Source organism: Pyrgilauda ruficollis, unplaced genomic scaffold (genome assembly GCF_017590135.1).
Source record: "Pyrgilauda ruficollis isolate IOZ18807 unplaced genomic scaffold, ASM1759013v1 scaffold3, whole genome shotgun sequence".
NCBI classification, from domain to species: domain Eukaryota; kingdom Metazoa; phylum Chordata; class Aves; order Passeriformes; family Passeridae; genus Pyrgilauda; species Pyrgilauda ruficollis.
This window is the reverse complement of record NW_024524377.1, coordinates 7,121,010-7,141,707: the sequence shown is the minus strand read 5'-3', so window position 1 is coordinate 7,141,707 and position 20,698 is coordinate 7,121,010. Positions and strand designations below refer to the sequence as shown.

The 20,698-nt window shown below is 40.8% G+C and overlaps 1 protein-coding gene across 2 annotated transcripts; it reads right to left on the bottom strand.

Annotated features, from left to right (window-relative positions):
• Nucleotides 1-1,415: 1,415 nt before the first annotated feature.
• Nucleotides 1,416-20,493, bottom strand: PARP14 (poly(ADP-ribose) polymerase family member 14). 2 transcript variants are annotated; one of them, XR_005955588.1, is made up of 18 exons: nucleotides 20,265-20,493; nucleotides 18,522-18,661; nucleotides 18,404-18,437; nucleotides 17,078-17,314; nucleotides 16,273-16,509; nucleotides 12,946-15,188; nucleotides 12,225-12,455; nucleotides 11,769-11,990; nucleotides 11,261-11,324; nucleotides 10,154-10,303; nucleotides 9,412-9,474; nucleotides 7,612-7,779; nucleotides 7,273-7,479; nucleotides 6,583-7,191; nucleotides 5,908-6,053; nucleotides 4,393-4,567; nucleotides 2,065-2,779; nucleotides 1,416-1,555 (listed from the first exon to the last, which is right to left on the bottom strand). XR_005955588.1 is itself a non-coding variant. In XM_041473211.1 (17 exons), exons 1-17 carry the CDS (start codon nucleotides 20,461-20,463, stop codon nucleotides 2,490-2,492), a joined length of 5,415 nt encoding a protein of 1,804 aa, XP_041329145.1. In that variant the 5' UTR covers nucleotides 20,464-20,493; the 3' UTR covers nucleotides 1,416-2,489. The 2 variants fall into 2 exon arrangements, 1 of the variants encoding a protein (XP_041329145.1); XM_041473211.1 differs by having other exon boundaries at nucleotides 1,416-2,779.
• Nucleotides 20,494-20,698: the final 205 nt, after the last annotated feature.

The following is a 20,698-nucleotide window of genomic DNA, read 5'->3' as shown; positions in this document are numbered from 1 at the left end:
CCATGGAGGCAGCGCCGGGGGAGCGGCCTCCGCCAATGGGCGGGCGGAGTGGGCTGGCGGAGTGGGCGGGGCGAGAGCGGCGGGAGCTTCTGATTGGACGTGGTGCTGCGAGGGGCGGGATCAGGGGCTGAGGGGAGGTGGCGGGGCCGGAGTCACAGGAGCGGGAGGGGCACGCGAGCCCCCTGAGGCCCAGCGCGGCCCCAGGGCTGCCGAGGCCGCCGCCAAACCGTGCCCCCAGAGCCACATCCACACGGATTTTGAACGCTTCCACCGCCTCCCCAGGCAGCCCATTCCAATGCTCGACCACCCTTTCTGGGAAGGAATTTTTCCCAGTGTTCTACATAAACGCTTGAGGCCGTTTCTTATCCTGTCGCTCGTAACCTGGGAGAAGAACCCGACCCCCACCTCCAACCTCCTGTCAGGGCGCTGTAGACAGCAATAAGATCCACCCCGAGTCTCCTTTGCTCCAGGCTGAGTTTCCCGAGCTCTGTTCCCTTCTCTGGACACACCCCAGCACCTAAATGCCTTTATTGTCGTGATGGGACCAAAAATAAGCAGAGAGCTTGAGATGCTTCACCAGTGCCCAGCACAGGGACAGTCACTGCCCTGGTCCTGTGGCCACACTATTGCTGCTAGAAGCCAGGATGGCACTGGTCTTCTTGGCCATCTGTGCATGGGCTGGTTCATAGCCAGCCATCTGTCAAACAGCACACCCAGTTCCTTTTGTGACTGGGATTTTATTTCTCATACACAACACAGGCTTTCCCCACTTCTCAGTCCACAAACACTGCACAACAGAGTATGCCCCAGTTTCTAGTATGGAAATGACTGAAGAAACTTTTACCACCAGTGATGAAAGTTACCTGGGTTTTTGAGGTGCTTTATCTCGCAGCTCCTGCTGGTTTTTTTTCAGGTATAAAGAGGGCCACACAAATAGAAAGTGGTGTGTCCTGGCTCTCCAAGCTGCTTGGTGAGAACAGTGGGAGAAGCCAGTGGATGCTTGTGCTTCCAGCTAAACCGAGGTCCTCTGGCTGCTGCAGTGTTCCCATGACACAGAAAAATACCCAAAAAGCAGAGAAAGAAGAAAAGTGTCCTCACCTTTTCACAGGGAACAACATCTATTAAAGTGGGAGTGGGTTACACTCTGCTTTGCTTTAAATGGGAATTTAAACAGAACATTCATTCATCTGAAGTGCTACATAGGCAGCATGCAGCAAAAAGCAGAAATCTTTTATACTGCAAACTTCAGATACTGTAAACCTTTTTCCTCTTTGCAGGCAATGAGAACATCATTACAAAGTTTTAAGACATTGTGGCAGCTATTTGCATCACAGGTTTTTTTTGACTAAGGCAGAATAATTTCACCTGAAATTTGAACGCACAAGTCACGTCACTCAGACAATACAAGAAAACCATTTTGTCTTTGAAGTTTTTATTGCATCACTGTAACAAATTCAAATATGAAGCAACACTTTTAAGTGAAGCGTTTTCCTCTTCAAGCTCAGCAATACAATGTAGCTGCTTGAAACTAATTTTATTAAACTTGTGTATATGGCTTTTGATTGGCAGTTTTAAGGTTAGGATGTGATTAACAGTACTACTTCCAAAGATGCTATTATTTACAGTTTCTAGAGAACTTTAAAAATTTTCAAGTTGTTTAAGCATGTAGACTGACTTATGCCTCTGCAGCTGACTCTGCAAATTGGTGATTCTACAGAATGCTTCAGTATTGAAAAGAATTTAAAGTCCCTTTATACAGTCTTGAAAGTTGCAAAAGCAATTAAGTAACGGGGGGGGGGGGGGGGGGGGAACTACAGAAAATTCCCCTAAGAAATGGTATTAATACAGTAATTTAAACCCAAGTAATAACCAAAGTATGCCAGGGTAACACACAGGTAGGTAAGGGGGCTGAAACAATAAATGCAAAGTGCATGTTCATATCTGCATTATTTTTCTTCCAGACTTTTAGCACCAACAAGGCTGAGTGGATACCTAAGGATGACTGAAAACTCTGCTGATGGATGAGGTAATTAGAATCACAGCACTGCTTTGATTGGAAAAGACCTTTCAGATGCCCTCAGCACAGAACGTTTTAAATAAATCCTCACAAGAAGGTGCTTTATGGTGACTACTGGAAAGAGGTATGCAGAGGTGCTCTGACCTACCCCACACCTCTTACTGCTGGCCACAGGTAAGGCAGAGCAGCTTCCTCTCCTATCACTCTCCTCTGCTTTGTGAAGGAAGAAGTTAAATTTGTTCTTACAGCTCTTGCCTACATCTCTGCATAACTGAACTTGAGATGCGAGTACTGAAATAGCATGTTCTAAAATATTTGCTTATGTTAGTCCTTCTATTGATAATGTGAAGGCATAGTTCAACACACGGATAGATCAATAAAGAAGAAACCTAGATGTAAAAAGAGTTAAAAATTGCTCTGTAAATTCTTAAATATAAAAGGCACTAAAATTTTCTAGACTATTAAGATCATTCTATTTTTTGAAAGTAATAAGGTATTGTGGATATGCCTGAATGTCACTAAATATGACAAACATTGTTGGACTAAACTCATTATCAACCACACTGTCAAACAGGTCAGTAGGATCTGCTTGGCTCCTTGGTGGTGGATCCTTTAGTCCTGCTCTCCCAGCACAGTACTGCCCAGTTAGGACCCGAGCCAAATACATGTGTTTTTTGCCATTCACATCTGGAATGGAGTAAGTATCCTGAGCAGAGTAACATGCATTGACAGCAAAGTAGGTTCCATCTCCAATGGCTGCAGCTGTTAGGAAAAACAACATTTTCAAATACAGTTAGTATTCTTATTCTCCTCAGAATCTCTAAAACTCCTTTTTTTTAACTCTGCAGAATCTATAAATGTGATTAGAGCTCAAACACAAAATTCTAGTACTAATCCTTTGTATCAGAATCAAGTATGAACCCACATAGAGAGCAGGTAAGTATCAACACCCAGGTTTTGACTTCCCTTTCCTATGGAGAAAAGGGCTCCTCAGTTTAGCCTGCAATCCATCAAATTGCAATTCTTCAGAGACTTTTGGACTTATGACTATATAATTGTAATTAGAGTTTTCTAGTCACACTTCTCAGCAAGTTAGAGGAATCACATGTCTTTGTTCAAGACAGATTTCTTTTTTCTGACATTGGTAAAAAGCTGTTTAAGCCAGACAGGTCCTTCCTATCTGGCTGCCCTGATCTTTGGATACTTTTCCTTGGCTATGCAGACTGACAGAAGGCAAGTGTGCCTTCCCAATCATAAACCACAGCTGAGATGAAAAGGTGGATGTCAATACCCACAAGCAGAGAGAGGACATGGGGATCTAGGGCTCTTCCTTCCTGAGTAAATCCGACCTCCTGACACTACCAAAGAGCAGAAAAGCAAAACTATATCTCCGCTGGCCATGTTTTAAAAAGAAGTGGTGGCTGCCATTCCTACCTGTGCACAACCAGCATATATTTTGTGTAAGCTGGGCTTCATTTATTCAAGAAAATCTCAGAGTTAGTACCTCCACAGGATCCAGACAGAGAAAGGTCTTTTGGATCCAGACCACACTGAAGTATCAACTAGATCTGAGTTAAGCTGCCCAGCTCTCAATATCAAACCAGCCCTAGGTATGTACAACTCTGTCTTAAGGAAGAAAACATTAAGAACAAAAATTAAGGATTTTTGAAGTGAGGTTACACTCAAACAAATGGTTTAGAGATGGCCACTAAAATCAACTAACACCTCAATTCAGTCCACATTCCACTTCTTTGGATCCTGTTCTTCATCTTTGAGTGTGCCAAATAATACACATAGCATGACTGTACTAGAAGAAGTGGACAGAACAAGCTTTGAAGTACTAAAGAATATCTTTATGCTAAATATTTGTCTCTAACAACTATTAAAAGCTAAGAATTAACTAATGGATCTCACAGATTTTGTAACCATAAAATGGGTACGGATGTGGGATCTTATACTGTCCTGATCTTTGGAGGCAACAGGCGAAGTATTTGCACTTCTACTTTGCTACCTGTCTTTTTCTAAGAGGAGAGGAGATACCATCAGCTAGTAGCTGTTACCTCAGCTGAGAATGCTGAACAGTGTTCCTTATTCTTTTCTCTAGGTAAATGATACAAAACAATTCCCAGAAGCTGCCCAGGCATCATTTCAGAGAAGGGGAACTCTTTTTGATATCCTTTACATGTAGCATCCAGCAACAAGTGATTAAGGGAACAGAGTAATTCCTCTCTCCAAATAGATTAATCTCAGGAGTTGTTTATTATTGTGTTCTCTAATTTCATTCAGCTTTCATGTTGTGCTGACAGCACTATAATGCAGACACCCCGTAGCACTCATACACTCTAGGAAATTAACTGATTTGGATAATGACTCACCATTCTTTCCAGCATACCCACGATTAAATCCATAGGAGTTAATCAACCTCACGGAGGATGCAGCTGTCCCATGAAATAGCAACTTCTCATTATTTTGATTTTTGTTCTTATTACAGATAGCTTTTTTTTTCAATTGGTATGTCTGCCAGAGGATGCGATTTTGTATTCTTTCAATCTGCAAAATTACAAAATTAACTGTATTTATACTAGGGATAAATAGGGTAGGGATGAATATTTATCATGGCAGGAAAGCATTAAAATTAAATCAAATGGGAAGAATTACAGCAATTTTCATTATGTCCTGCCAGCATGAGGTTTGGGTAGAGGAACTGAATATGTAGGCGTCCTGAAAAATCACAAACCAAAGCAGCTCATAAGAGAGTTTCAAGCTCAGTAATTTTGGGTATACATTTGTCTTGCCTAGTGTACCAGGTACCCAGCAGTGATGGTAGCTGTGCACTGTCATTTCTAAAAACAGGCTGCTGTACCACTGCTAGAGGCAATGATGTAAGATGCCTTCTATACATCCTAATCATCTTTACCGATGATTCTCTCACTAAAGGACAGAGTGTAACAAAAGTATTAGGTTGAGTTTAAGCTTCTCTTCCAGATCTAAGCTTGCAAGTCAAAATTGCTTCTTCTAATGTGTAGCTTAGCAACCCATAAGAAACAACTATATAAAAATCACTTGGTGGGAGGATGGATGTTGTTGGCTCCCTATGCCAACAATATGAATATAGCTTAAGGGGAAGCAGTGTCTCTGCATCAAAGTATAATCTTAAAGACATTTCTGTAACAGCTTTCCATTTTTAACAGAAAAAGACATAATGTCTTTACTTGATTTTTTTCTGTAATACATGAATATTTTGTTCTCTTTGTGTGTTTTCATGACCATGCTCATTGAAGCTCGTGATGGAAGAAAATTTTTTTAAACACATTATTGTCACTCCTAATTTGATTGTATTTTCTACTATTTATCTCTTCTCTTGATTCAGAACAACTCCATCTTCTCCCTGGCAATTAAATCTCTGTGCATTGTATTGCAGATTTCTAAATAAGCAGGATCAAACACTGACACTGGTTAAAACTGACAACCAAGCCTGAAAGGCTCTGGGATGACAGGAGAGAAGTTGTAAATTAGTCCAAAGCTTTATGTCAGTTTGCAAGGACTTTGTATTTTTCTTTGTATTCTGAATGCATTTGCTCATGCCTCCATTTCAATATAGAATTTCCTAATTGGAAATACCACATTAACTAGAGAATACCACATTAATTGAACAAAGAGTCAGCCTGAAGACTGACGGTCACTGGCTCTGCACCATTAGATGGCAGAAATGGCAGAATAGCTCTTAGGAAACTTGCTTTGATTTATCTTCACCCTGTGCAGTGCTGGGGAGACTGACATACAAAAGGTGTATTGGGTTGCAAACACCTAATAAGCAAATATTTAGGAAGTCTATTGTTTCTTGCCCAAGCATTGACATTTTCCCCCCTCCCCACCCCATATGGTATCACCTTCTCTATGTTGAAATTAGTACATGTTGTCTTAAACATCTTCTCAACTGTTGTATATTCAGGATGTGATGGCTTGAGCTCCACCACTTTGACCCGTTCATTCTGCATGTCTGTCCACTCCTTAGGGAGCTCTATTGACTGCATGTCTGCAAAACAGAGGTTGCATTATTATGACAGACAACTAGCTCAGCTCCATAGGCACATCTCACAAACCACAGAGAGGACAAAGAGGACAGCACTTTCTGCAATACTTCATTCAACAAGTTCTCTTGCCCTTCTAAACTTCACTGGTTCTGTAACAGCCTTTACAGTGTATCTACACATTTTATCTAATTATCCCCATACCAATATCTAACTAAAACAAGCTTTAAAACCCCAGAAAAATTTTATGTATTCTTCATACACCACTTCCTTTGTCAGACTTAAGCATGAAATCTATGCTCACCAGACACACATATGCAGACAATATTTGCACTTAAAACTGATGTTCTGATTTCACACATACTTCCCACTGACTATGAAACTCAAAACTCCTGGCTGAAGAAAAAAAAAAAGTAAAAGGGAAAAAAGCTAAGGAATACCCTACTTCTTTGGGATACCTGAGCTTGCATTTATCAAAATCATCTTTCAATAATAACTATTCAAGTTTTTTTATTTAACGAAAGTGTCATTTACCTTCATCCTTTGTCACACGTTGAAGGATTTTAGTTTTTCCTTGGTCATCAGTAGCCTTTAGAGTATTCAGATCCACCTTGTAGTTCTTCTTTTTAATTATGATATTCAGATATGGCTTTTTAGCCATTTTGGCATGCTCCAGCTGCATATTTGTCAGTTTATCAAAAGCAACAAAGCTATCATTGCTTCCTCGATACCTCCATTCTACCAGGTTATAAAGAAGTTCTGCCTTGAATTGCTCTTCTTCAGCAGACTTAATTTTTTGGACCATTTCTTGAACTTCTAGAGAAACGGAACAGACATCCCTGCTAATACCAGAAATTTTAATCTGAGGGGGAGAAAGCTTATTTAAAATCTCAATGTTGACTTGCTTTCCTCTCTGGAGATCTTCCAAAATGGCAAATTGCGTCTCATCAAAATGTTCAATTGCCTCATCTGAAATAGTGTTTTCAAACTGTTCCTTTAAAATTAAATCCTTTATCCAGGACTCAGTTGCATCCACCATTTCTTGGCTTTCTCCACAAATTTGAAATGTGACTATACTAACTTTCTTTTCCAAAATCATGGGCTTTTTCTTCTCAGGAGGTTGTTTTCTGCCCCAAAAAAATGCTGTGGATAAATATGTAAATTATTAGTTGTAAATAAAAGAACTTCAATTTTATTTGCCCATGCACACAGAAAACAACTTACATTTAAACATGGATAACCATGATTCTGTTGTGGAGGAATCTGGATCTTCTCTTTTCTTCATGCTTTCATAAAAGTCTGTGAGCATATGTGTCTGGAAGATCACGATCTTAATTGCCTGTAAATGCTGTACTGATTTTTGTCTTGCAAATTCCACAATAGCATCCAACATTTCATCAGCTACCTTGGCTGAACTCAGTCCTGCTTGACCTTTGTTTATAAACAAAAATAAAAGATACATATCAGTGAACAATTTTTGTGCAAGCCTACTGTTACCCATATTAAGTTTGTCTGTTTCTGAACTACCCTCATCACACATTGCTTTCCCAAGAAAACACAAACCTGTTCCAATAGCTGGGAAGGCAACAGATTTGTACATCCTTTGTTCACACTCATGAAGCACTTTGGAGACCTGACTCTTCACCTGATTATCAGTAATCAAATGGATGATTTTACTGCACAGCAGGTTCCCACCCTGAGTAGTAATAAAGCCATTTTGAAACTGCCCAGCTGGAAGAGAGAAGATAAAGAAAGAGACATAATATTTACAAAGTGGCAATCTCTTTTGGTAGTATTTTCTGTTATATTGACATTACAAGAGAAGTAGAAAAAGTGGAAAGAAATCCACTGCGAGCTCTTTTATTGTGGGTTTACTTAATTCTGGTTTCCTTTTTAAATAATCTGCAGAGTTTCTTTGAGAAATTATTCAAGTAAATGTGTGTTTTCTAATTTCCTAAGACCTCTGCTACAAAGTATTTTCCTATTAAGTACAAGATAAGAATTTATGATGACCTTGAATACATCTCACTTCTCTTTAAAAGCACGCCAAATTAATTTATATGTGAAAACCTTTCTTATGCCACTTATTCCTTAAAAGCTGAATTCTTATACTGCAGCAGAGCTGAGTGGTTAAAATAATATCATTGAGATTACGACCAACTGATTTAAGAACAGTATGGAATTTTTAAAAAGATGTTTGTGATTTCTCAGAGCACTCATATTTGCTTACAAAATGGAGTCATATTGTGAGGATGAATGGACTGATGAGCACAGAGTTCCAGTCCACCTCACAGATCACAAAGGTAATGACTGTAAGATGCTCTGCAGGCTGACTGAGATCAGACTGATAAATTTAGTTTGAGAAAAAACTTTATCTGCCAGGTGATTTTCTCATGACTCTCAGGATTTTAAAGAATATTTTGTACATGAAGTTAAAACGTAATTTGGATGATTCTAATGGGATTTTAAGTTCCCGCCAACATTATCATTTCTTTGCTTTGTCCATTCCAACAAAAAAGTAAAATTGCACTGGCACTAGAATTTTATTTTAAGTTGAGAGTAAGGAGTATTTCATAGTAGCATGTTGATAAGGCCTTGCTCTGTGGTGGAGTTTCCTTGGGAAACGAGCAGGGTGTAGCTCTGCATGGGAATGCAGGCATGAGCATATTTACCAAGCAAGTTGGAGCCAAGGCTTTTACCTTGTCCCCTACAGAGTAGTTTGTAAATCAGAAAGACATAAAAACAGCTCTTTGAAATGAAAGAACAATAAAATAAGAATCAGTGTAGTAGTTCTAAGAACAGAGACATTTGCCTGATTTGAAGTTAATGATATATGTCTGTTTGTACAAATGTTCCTACAGAGCCAAAGGCTGGGAAAAAAATCCAGGAAACTCCATCTTGAAAATCAGTTTCCAGACTCAGAGCAGGCACATTTAGGTTATGCATCTAAAATATCCCTTTCTGTGCTTGTAGAGACCAATCACAGTGAGCTCAAATTTTACTGCTCTACTGGTCTGGCAGAATGCAGACTATGGAAGAACTTATGATCAGGGTTGTCCTGATTTCAGCTGGGATAGAGTTAGTTTTCCTCTTAGTAGCCAGTTCAGGGCTGTGTTTTTGATCCAGTATGAGAATAAAGTGTGTAACACAGAGATGTTTTAGTTGTTGCTAAACAACTACGAAAAGAAAAATTCTCAATATGTCAAAACAAGAAGGGGACTTTTCAAAGTTCATAAAAGTGAAAGCTGTATTGTTCAGATAAAATAATTATGTCAGAGTAGAGAATTATAAAGCAACTTTAAGATTTTCAGAATGACAACAACAAAAAAAGAATTATCAAAAAAATAGTAGGCTTTAACATACCATATTGAGCACATTCATGTGCTACCTGGGAACCAGCAGCATCCATAATTGCTTTGAAGACCCCTTAAATCACAAAGAAAAGCACACATATTCATTAAGCCTCCTCAATATTTCTATTCAAAACTCTACCCTACACATAGCCTAAATTGCTTTATGGCAAGATACCACAAAGTTCAAAACTGTGACAGTTTCTCTAATTACCGTCCACAACACACAGCTTTGGCTGCAGAGAGAACGTTTCCTTCACTGCTGGGTAGAAGTCATTAAAAACAACTCCTATTTCATTGTTTCACTCACCAAACCCATATGCCCCTCACCAAACTCTCCAATGGCTTTGAACTGGTATCATTTGGTATCTTGCATGCTTATAATTCACTATGTGAAAACCTTCTGCTTCTTACAGGGCAATTTACTTAACCAGAGCTTTGTCTTCCAGTGAAACATTTTTGGATAAGAGCATTTTTTCAGAATTATACTTAATCTAAAAATTCCACTTAAACACTTTTGGTTTTAAGCAAGAAAAATATGGTCAGATGCCTTCTGTTTGAAAATGAAATCAAATATTCAGGATGTGTAAAAAACCTGTTTAAGATCCATTTCTGGATAACCATAACTCTTTATAAAAATACCTCATCTGAAAAATGCTTCATAAAAGTTTCCCTTGTGGACAATTATTTCCTGTACCCTCTTCTAAAAACTAGCCCAGATTTATTGCTAAGGAACCACATATTCAATATAATACCTGTTTTGGCATCAAATGATTGATTTGCTATGTTTACAATAACCTCTGTATCTTCCTTGGTAATATCTCCACTAATTACTTGCAGTGTGATGGAACCAATCTTCATTTCATGAACTCCCAATAGCTCAGCAGAAACAGGCCTAATGAAACCTGCAAGGCAAAGAAAAATACATTACATCACTTCTCCTTTAGTTTGGAGTATTATTCTCCTCCACTGATTGAAACTCCTTATCCTTTTAAGGAATATGCTCTAGATCAGTTTGATGGATGTAGAGTGTCTCTGTTTTTCTCTTTATTCCATTTTTGAAAGCTGAGAGGCACAGTATTCTTCCTGTTTGTGCTCTGAAAGTGAAACCATTTCTATTCCTGTAAATTTATGCAATATGAAATCAGAAAATGGCTTCAGGGTTTATCTGATCTGACCAACTCTGTAACAGTTTCCTGAATTAATTCTTACAAGAAATGGAGCATCCAGCTTAAGTGTTGCCAGTAATGGAGATCAGATCATATCCCTTTTGTAAGTTATTTCATAATTACCTTCATGGATACAAAACTATTCCTTTCTTCTAGTCTAAACTTATCTAGCTTAACTCATATTTTATCTGCCCACTCTTAACTTCATCTCTCTGATACTAAGCAATTGAGAAGGAAGAGCTTTATATCCTTACAAATAAGCCTCTGCCCTTGATGAAGTACACTCATGTTTTGGCTATTGTGTCCCACTATTGTCAATTAATAAATGGAAAGGAAATTATCCACTCTGTATATATAAATGCATTTATGTAGGAGATTAAAGCTACAGAAATACATGTTATTTATGGCTTGTTTGGCCAAATGATTGCAAGTTCTTATATCCTTTAAGCAGGACAAAGGGTGTCTCCTGTCAGAACACCCTTTTTGCTTTGATAAGACTGGCCTCACTAAGAGTTCAGCATGCCCTCAACAAAAGAAATTCCTCCCTAAGAATTTTACAAACGACATTTAAGAATGTAAGTCCATTAGGAGGACAAAAAGCGCCCTGTGCCCTGATGATATTTATTTTGTTTCCTGATACATATAAAACCACTTAACAGCATTTACATTCTGTCCCACCCCTGCACAACTTACTTGGCTGTGCTGCTGCCGCATTGCAACTTTCACCTGCCCTAAGTTCTAGTTCAGTGGTAAAAGCCTAAGAAAAGAAAAAAAAAGGATCCAAGATAGTATTTCACAGTATGTACACTGAATGTTTCTGTAACTAACATTAACAGTCTTGTAGCTCTTGCTGAGACACCTCACACATTTTATAATCATATTTAAGTGTTAATAACAGCAGAAGACCCAGAGTAGACAGAGTGATAAGAGATAGCTCTGCATTCCCAGAACTCCTCTGGCAAAAGATGAGGAAGCATCTACAGGCTTTTACAGTGCCAACAGCAAGGCAAATTTTGTCTGTAGCTTCTGCTTGCTGAGAGTTTGTATTTCAGAGACACTGGAAAGACATCCCATTGTCACTGGCCCACAGCAGCAAGAAAATGCCAAATTATTCCCTTAGAAAGCAGTATAAGTAAAACAGATTATTAAGTGTAACTAGAGCAGTATGTTACAAAGGCAGATTTGTCCTGAGAAGAACTACCTGAGTGTTATCAATGTCTTGTGGATTCAAGAGAAAATGAACTTCCTGGAGATTCTTCAGAGTGTGACTACTACTGAACTTGAATACCACATCAAACATTAACTTAGAAACAATGATTTTAGGAAATCCAAATCCTCCAGTGCCAATAGCTGGGAAAGTGATCGATTTCAGTCCAAGTTCTTCAGTTTTCTTCAAGCAGAATTTGATTGCATCTTCTAGGTCCTGTAAAACACAGCAAAGGTACTTTTTTTCCTAAAGGCATAATTTATTATTAGTTCCAAAGAAACTGGTATGATAAGCAGCTCTGAGTGCATCAAGGCATCTTTAAGGTCACTCGAATGGAAGAAAATGGAGTCAAGTCATCTAAATTACCTATATTTAACCCTGAAATTTCAGGACAGATCCCAAACAAATATGTAGCTGGGGTGCATGGGGTTCAGAATAATTAAAATATACCTTCTGTGTCTGTTGTCCACCCCACTTGGGTAGTATGGCATGAAAGATGGACTTGCAGGCCATAGCACATCCACTGGTGCAGACCACACTCCCAGGACCAGCAACTTGACTTTGTTTCTTGGTGTCAAACTCATCTTTGAGAGCTGGCCCAGCCCTTTCCAGCACAGCTTTGCAAAGAGGCCCCTCGCCAAAGAGCAGATCTGTGCCAACGCTGTTGACAACAACATCCGTCTGCAACAAGATTACAATGAAAACAGCTACAGATAGAATTCAAGCAAAAATATGCACCAAGGTTAAGAGCCCTACCAATGCAACACACAGCAAAAAAACCAAGATGCCAGTGGATACCCAAAACAGCAGGCCAGACAGGTACCTATTTTCCCTAATATCCAACCAAGATAGCTACTTTTACAAAGTACTTTAGTATTTCCCCTTTAGGAAAGAAAAAGCCAACTCTTCTACTTGTTTGCCTTGGATCTAGAAAACAAACAAGATGTAGCTGGGAATTGAAACATCCTGAAATTCACAGCTGCTCTCTAGAAATGGCTGCAGCGACAGATCTCAACCTACATTCAAGTTTTGCAAGCTTGCATCCTTGTTTAGCTAGCACCCAGCCGTTCTTTCCTTATGTAGCAAATACTTGTAAAACCTACTGTCTGTCCTTTTTCATTTAAAGACCTTACCATCAAGTTAGAAATGAGTCAGAAAAATAAAGACTTACCACAGCTTCCTGAATATTCTTCTTCTCCACTCGAATGCAAAGCCCTTCATTTGTTGTAACCATCTTCAGATCCCCTTTTCTATTCTCCTTCTGGCTTTTTTTTTGCATCAGCCATTTTGGAGAGAATGACTTAGCTGAAAATATTTTTTTTACTGTCTCACTCAGAACCTGAACGATTTCTTCTGAATTACTCACAAGATGGATCTCCTTCAAGTTTCTGTCCTCCATGAGTTCTTCCAAGGCCTCCCTGATGGAGGACACAATTGAATCCGCACAGATCTGTGGTGGAAAGCCATAAATCCCTCCACTTATAGCAGGCAGAGCTATGGAACAATGATTGTATATATCAGCTAGTTGTAGACATTTTTTCACTGTCTTTCTCAACAACCACATGCACTTTTGTGATTCCCTCTCGTTCCACCTGGGCCCGACAGCGTGAATGACGTTCTTGCAGGGCAGTTTCCCGGCGCGCGTGATCACTGCGCAGCCGGGCTGCAAATTCCCCAGCTTCTTCATCAGCTCATCACACTCCTCCTGCAGTGCTGGCCCAGCTGCTCTTGACAGTGCCTCAGCCAGGCCACCAGAGTGTTTTAGTTTTTCGTTAGATGCATTCACCACAACATCAACAGGGTAGTCACACAAGTCACCTCTATACACTCCTACCATAATTCCACCTGGCAGGTTTTTTTCACAGTAGACTTTTCTTCTCACTTTAGCACCAGCTTTTCCACCCTTCTCTTCTTCTTCTTCTTCCTTAATACTAATGAAACAGCTAAATTTCTGCTTTGCTTCTAAAATACATAAATCTTTCCTCTCAGTGAAGAACTCCTTTGCCCCTGGTTTATCAATTGGCACATTTTTTGAGTAAAGGGATAAGACAGCTTTTTCAAAGTTGATGAATGCTTCTGGCACTTCTGCTCTTGGTCCCTTCAGAGAAATGCATGGTGTCTTGGTGTCAAAACGTACTCTCACACCTTTCCTCGCCAATTCTTCACAAATGCTAGACTTCTCATTTTCTACAAACTGCACTATTACCTCTGATTTAGCTGGGATTACTTTTTCAATGATTGTGTTTCTATCTACAAAAGCATTAAGTCTCCGATAAACCTCTGTTACAGCCTTAGAAAAACCAGCAATAATCATTTTATTTTCTTTTCCAACAGACTGCCAAGTAATGACAATTTCCTGGGAAGAATTATATGTCTTGAGCAAGTTGAGAAGAAGATTATTCCACTGATCCTTTTTAATGACTTCACCATCGCCCACATTGATGCACTTGTATTCTAAACCTGTTTTTATTTGCTTTTCTGCTTCTAGAAGATCTTTGTGAGCATCTCCATATAGCAACACAGTATCATCCTGAATTTCATAAAAAGCATTAATTTTTTCCCTAATGAATAACACATTTGATGTTTTTTTATTATCTACACTCTGTAGATAGTGGAAAACATGGGGGTCAATGGTAACTGATGTACATGGCATACTCAATACCTTTTCCAGTAACTCAGCTTTGATTTTATATACTTCTGCAGGTAATCCGCACAACTGAACAGTCTTTTTTTTGTCATCATAAAAGAGCTTTAGGCATGGATATTCCTTCTGAATATTCTCTTCTAACCCAGCATTGTGCAGCACAGCATACTTCCCTGGGATCACTGACACAGAAATTTCTATGTTCTCTTTTTCCCTTTCACTTTGCTTCATGCATTCCCTCACTTCCTTCTCTGCACTGTCCACTGCTGCTCTATTGCCTGCAAGCACCACCATCTCCTCAGAAAGATCAGTTATGATCAGAGCAACATCTTTTGACAACCTTTTTTTCACATCTTCCCAACCTGATGAATTGACTTTACATTTTATAGCTATGTAACGTGCCATGATACGTGAGAACTCAGTGGAAGCATCTTGCTGCCATGTCTTGAGCAACTTAGTCATTGGCTTTTTCTGCTTGCAGAGAGATGATGACGGGCACAATGTAACTTCTGGGTTTGCACAGTCTTCCTGGGGCCATTTGAGCTCAGAATGGCAAACTGCCATTTCCTGGTTTATGTCCTGGATCAGACTGGCATGCCTTTGTAAAAATTGCCATACATACGGGTCTAGTGGCACCCCAATGGGGTCTGGCATCTTGAAAGCTGGTCTTTCTTTTCCATAGAGAGCTGTTCCCAGGGAGTGGTAATATGGATGCACAGAAATCACCGTCTGTTCCAGTAAATGTTTCTTTTCCAAGACCATAGTTAGATCTGAAAGTCAGAGCACATATGTACAAACAGACATATATCATTAACTTCAAATCAGGCAAATGTCTCTGTTCTTAGAACTACTACATTGATTTTACTTTTCTTTCATTTCAAAGAGCTGTTTTTATGTCTTTCTGATTTCCAAACTACTCTGTGGGGGACAAGGTAAAAGCCTTGGCTCCAACTTGTTTGGTAAATATGCTCATGCCTGCATTCCCATGCAGAGCTACACCCTGCTCGTTTCCCAAGGAAACTCCACCACAGAGCAAAGCCTTATCAACATACTACTATGAAATACTCCTTACTCTCAACTTAAAATAAAATTCTAGTGCCAGTGCAATTTTACTTTTTTGTTGGAATGGACAAAGCAAAGAAATTATAATGTCGGCAGGAACTTAAAATCCCGTTAGAATAATCCAAATTACTTTTTAACTTCATGTACAAAATATTCTTCAGAAAATCCTGAGAGTCATGAGACTATCACCTGGCAGATAAAGCTTTTTCTCAAAGTAAATTTACTAAGCCAGGAGTCTCCTAACAGATATTTACCAGAAGTTGCACTGGCACAAAAACCTGACAGTGATTCGAGGAATGCAAGAAATAGTAACAAGATTGTTCTTTAGCTCTGTTCTTCCCTGATAATGAAGATATTTGACTTAATTAGCTTGAAATGAGGATATTTGACCTTATTTAGTTTCTGAGAGTTATCTGTGTCACTGACACTAAGTCATTGACAGATTCTGCTCTGTCCCTCTGCCTGTAAGTATCATTAATTTTATATCACATATAAAAACCTCTGCAAATATAAAAAGAACACCAGTGAGAAAAACCCATGGACAAGGCAGATATTAAAATAAATCTCTGGTAACAAAACCCAAACCAAACAAAGAAACCACCCCCCCCAACAGACACCGAAGCCCTGGACATGCAGCAGTATTTCTACATCCAGAGCACTTCCTAGGAACAGGTCAGTGTACGCTGACTTCAGCAACAGAAAGCCAGGCTTCTCCTAATGCCCATATTTGCAGTCACTTTCTTGCAGGTTATATGCCTGTGAGTACCTTGGTCAGGCAAAGGACAGAGTTACCTTTGTGGTCACAGAATGTAATGATGGCTGAGTTCTCCTCGGGGAAGAGCTGGACATCTGACACGGGCCCCCCTCCGTTCCGCGCGCTCTCAAAGTACACGGTGAGGTAGTCTGTGGAAATGCTCTCTGGTAGGTTTTCAGCCTTGATGCTCTGTGTTGATTCAAGAAGCCGGGCAGTCATTTTGAATTCTCTGACTCTCTTGTGCTGTGAACATTTTTCGACAAATTCCTTAGTATCTGTAAACAGAAGAGCAGCATGAACTGACTGTGTTTTCCTGTGTCATTATCAGCCCTGGCTATCACTTCAGGCAGAGAAATGAGCACAGTCTACTCCCTGTATTTGGAACAAAACTGTCTCTGGTGCCAAATAACTCTGTGTTGTAAAAAAAAGGGGAAAAGCACACAACCATGTTACTATCTGCTATTCACTACCACTATGTCTCTTTTCCCATCTCATAAGGATACTGTCTTCTCTAAGAAGTATCCAGTATATAAAGGAGACTTTATATAATCCCCACATTCAGTGCACCTTAAGTTCTTATTCATCGACTCCAAAATAAGACAGAAATAACAAAACATTCTAAGACAATTTCAATTAATAAAGATGCCACCATTTTCTTTTTTCAGTGTAACATTTGGATCACAGGTACTTTTTTGGGGCTGCATATAAGACATTTTTCTTGAGAGACTGCAATCCAGGTGCTTTTTAAAACAGTCTGGATCTCTAATGGGAGAGGAATCAAGCTCTGAAAGCTATTACTCATACTTATACATGGCAATTAATAATGGTGTCATTCTGTCTTACCAATATTTTTTATAAAAGTTGCTACAGCAACATTTATTTCAGGTATCAGTTCAACAGTAAAGTCAGCATCTGCAGACAGGCCACTGATGTTCTCCAACAGCAGCTGTAAGCACTTTGGATTGCATCTCTCTATGTTCTCAAGTACCACCGAAGGTGAGGCTTCTGCAGAGTCAACCTCCTCCTGGAGTTCACTGTTTGGAACAAAACTTTCAGCTTTCTTCAAGGCTTTTGTATCATCTGCAGCAGAAAGACAAGCCACATAAAATGTTGGTACACATTTCCTGGAATAAACAGATTCTTCTTACCCTTTCTCTCCTTTTCCTTCCCTAGAAAAGAGATTGCTAACCAAATAAATACTGCAGGGTACCACTGAACATTTTGAGATCCAAAACAGCCCAGATGCAATATTCTGCAGGGCTGCAGGCAGCTTCTTTGGTGGCACAAAACCAGACCTGAATAAACAAGTCCAGTGTCATTGGTATGACTCTGACCTGGTCAGAGACTAAACAAAACTAAAGTCCATTGAGATAATAGACCACAGCTGCTCAGATGTCAGTAAGGTTTGGGAGAGACCTTGGAACCTCTGCATCTGTTTCTTAGCCCTGTGCAGGCAAAACAAGCCTGAACATAGCTCAGGACATCCACAGGCACCACAGGCCACAAGCAGCTTTGTGTGACTTGATGTAAAGCCTCCTGAAGACCACTGTGCCCTGCCATCAGTGCAGCATGACAGCGCTGGGGGGCCCGTGTGCACCAAGGGCTGACAGGGATGCAACTCAGTGGAAGCATCTTGCAAACAGAAAATATTTCAGAGGTACCCACTGAGTATCCCAGAAGTCCAGTGTCTGCCAGAGGCAAGAACATCACCAGCTTTGCAGACAGATGAGGGCAGAAGTGTGAGAGAACCTCCAAACTGGAATGACCAACAGGCTGGCTTTTCCTGCTCACTGAGGTACAAAAACTACTGATATCAAACCCATACCATCTCCAGAAGACAGCTGCCTTTGAAGGCCTAGCACCACCAACAAGAAGAAAACTAAAGAAATAAGAAGCACCAGTTCTTCAGATGCTAGTTACTAATTCCTACACTGCTGAAGGAGTCAGCTCCTCCACTCTGTCCACTGAAGAAAATACCAAAAAGCCAAAACTAAAAGCCAGGCTGACCCAACAAAGCAATTGAGAGCAGATTCTGAAGACTTCCAGGCCTCTCTAGTGTAACTACAAAACAGATGACAACTTGGAGAACTGGAAGCCATGGGTGGAGAAAAGCACCAATATTTTTGTTTTATGAAGAATCAGCACATAGAGTGATGGATAACATTTTACCTTTTGTTTGAAGGCTGCTCATGGCATCCAAAGCCTAAAATAAAATGAAAGCCAAATATCAGTGACAGATTAGCCAAATATCACCAATATTTCAAAGCACTGGTTAATTTTTATTCACCTTTGTGGGAACTGATTTTTCTTGAAATGTTTCCTCTTTAGTAGCTTGCGCTGTTTCAGGCTCTGTGACAATCAACCTCAATTTTCCTCCTCCCTCCAAATGCAATTGATGAGACTGTCTCTCAAGAACTCGTTGCTTGACTAAACAAAACCAAAAAAGCCCTGTGAAAATCTGAATGGAAACACAGCTTTACATTGCATGGCACTTTCCCACCATTATGACACTGTCATAATGTTTGAGAATGATTTAAGAACGATATTCTGCAATTTATTGTTTCCACTGAAAGGAGCCAGATCTCGCCACTAGCTCACTCCCCCCGCTGTGCCAGGATGGAGAGGAGAACTGAAGGCACAAAAACGTTAAGCATTACAGGAAGAGATGAGAACAATAAACTACAAACAGCAACGAAGTAAGGAAAACGAGCAGGAACGGCATCAGTACTGATAACAGAGCGTACAAGACAGGTGCACGATTCAGGGCCCGCTGCTCACCCCACCCCGCACTCACAAAACCCGGAGAAACTCCCTCCCTTTCCGTGCCCCACCGCACGGCAAAGGGGGGATCGAATTTCCCTGGGAGCTGGCTGTGCCCCTCCCGGCTCCTGGAAAAGTTCCTCGCCTTGGCCAGAACAACGATATACAGATATACAGTCCCGCGAAATGAAAGAGCTTTAAACTCATAACGCTGACACAGGATGCACAAGGCTTTCTTCCTAAAAAAAAAAAAAAAAAAATCTCACACACTTGAAAGATTTAGTAAAATTCATTCAAAAGAAAGATATCAATGTCATGCCAGATTTATAATAAACACTGCAGGATGCACAAGGCTTTCTTCCTTAAAAAAAAAAAAAGTAAGAACAGCAGAGGGCATTACTCCCGCGAAAAACTGCCAGAGATGCAAATCTCGGCTGTGTCACGGGTTTCATGGTGGTACCCGCAGAGTCCCGGTAGCGGCCCCCCAGGCCTTGAACATCCTCTTCCAGACACTGCCGAAACGGCTTGGGGCTGTATGTCCTGAACTTACCAGCAGGGAGAGCCAGCAACTGGGAAGCGTGTTGAGGCAAGAAAAGGAAAAATCGTATATAGGTATCTGTGTGTTTCTGCACATACATGCATGTCTATGTATACATTTAACTCAACTGCAGGTAAATCCTTTCCAGCTTGCTGCAAGTTTATAAAAATATGTGCATGTTACAATGTCATATTTTTAAAATATATCTGTAACTAATCTAATTGTTAGGTTAATATAAGATTTATTATTCCGAGTGCAGTTTAGAGAATACTACTGCACATCAAGATTAGTATGCATGTATATATTCCTCCTAGGATATATTTATTTGCTCACAGCCTTTATGCCAAACACAATCCAGAGGCTAGTACTAAGCACCAAATCTAAGCATATATATAAGTAAATATCACATTCTGAGTTAGAAGGGACCCACAAAAATCGAGTCCAGCTTTTGGACCTGCACAGGACATCCGTAACAATCACACCAAGTTTACATACTGTCTATTCTACACTGCACAGGAAGGGGTGTACACGACATATCCTATACTACAGATATGCACATCACCTGCCGGACGGGATATATTATTACATCGTAAGCAACAACTAATTAGTATCTTTGAACTTGCAGAAAGTTTAGACGTGATTTACGGCCCCAACATCCCCGCAGGGAGCCCACACGCTAACCCCGGCCCCCGCCCTCGCCGGGTCCCCGCTCCGCCCGGCCCGGGCGCTCACCCTCGGGGCGGGCGAAGCAGACGAGGATGTGCCCGGCCCCGCTGTCGGTCCCGGTCCGCAGCTCGCACTCGCCGCCGCCCGAGCGCTTCTGGCTCTGGAAGTAGCAGAGCAGCTTCTTCCTGAGCGCGGCCGGCGGCTCGGCGGGGCCCCAGTCCCCTCGCACCAGCAGCGGGAAGGAGCACGGCCGCTGCCCCTCCATGGCCGCCCGACCGCTCCTCTCCCGCCGCTTTCGCTTTCGATTCCCCCCGCACCAGGGCGCGGCTTTTCCCGGCAAACACGAGCATTTCGTGTCTCCTCTGCCGCCCCTCGCGGTAGCCCTGCCCCTGCCCGCCGCCTCGGCACTCCCAGGCACAGCTCCACACCTGCCCCCTTACGCTGCTCTCCCCCTGGAGCATCCAAGGCACGCCCTTGCCTTACCAAATGCCCTGCTCGCC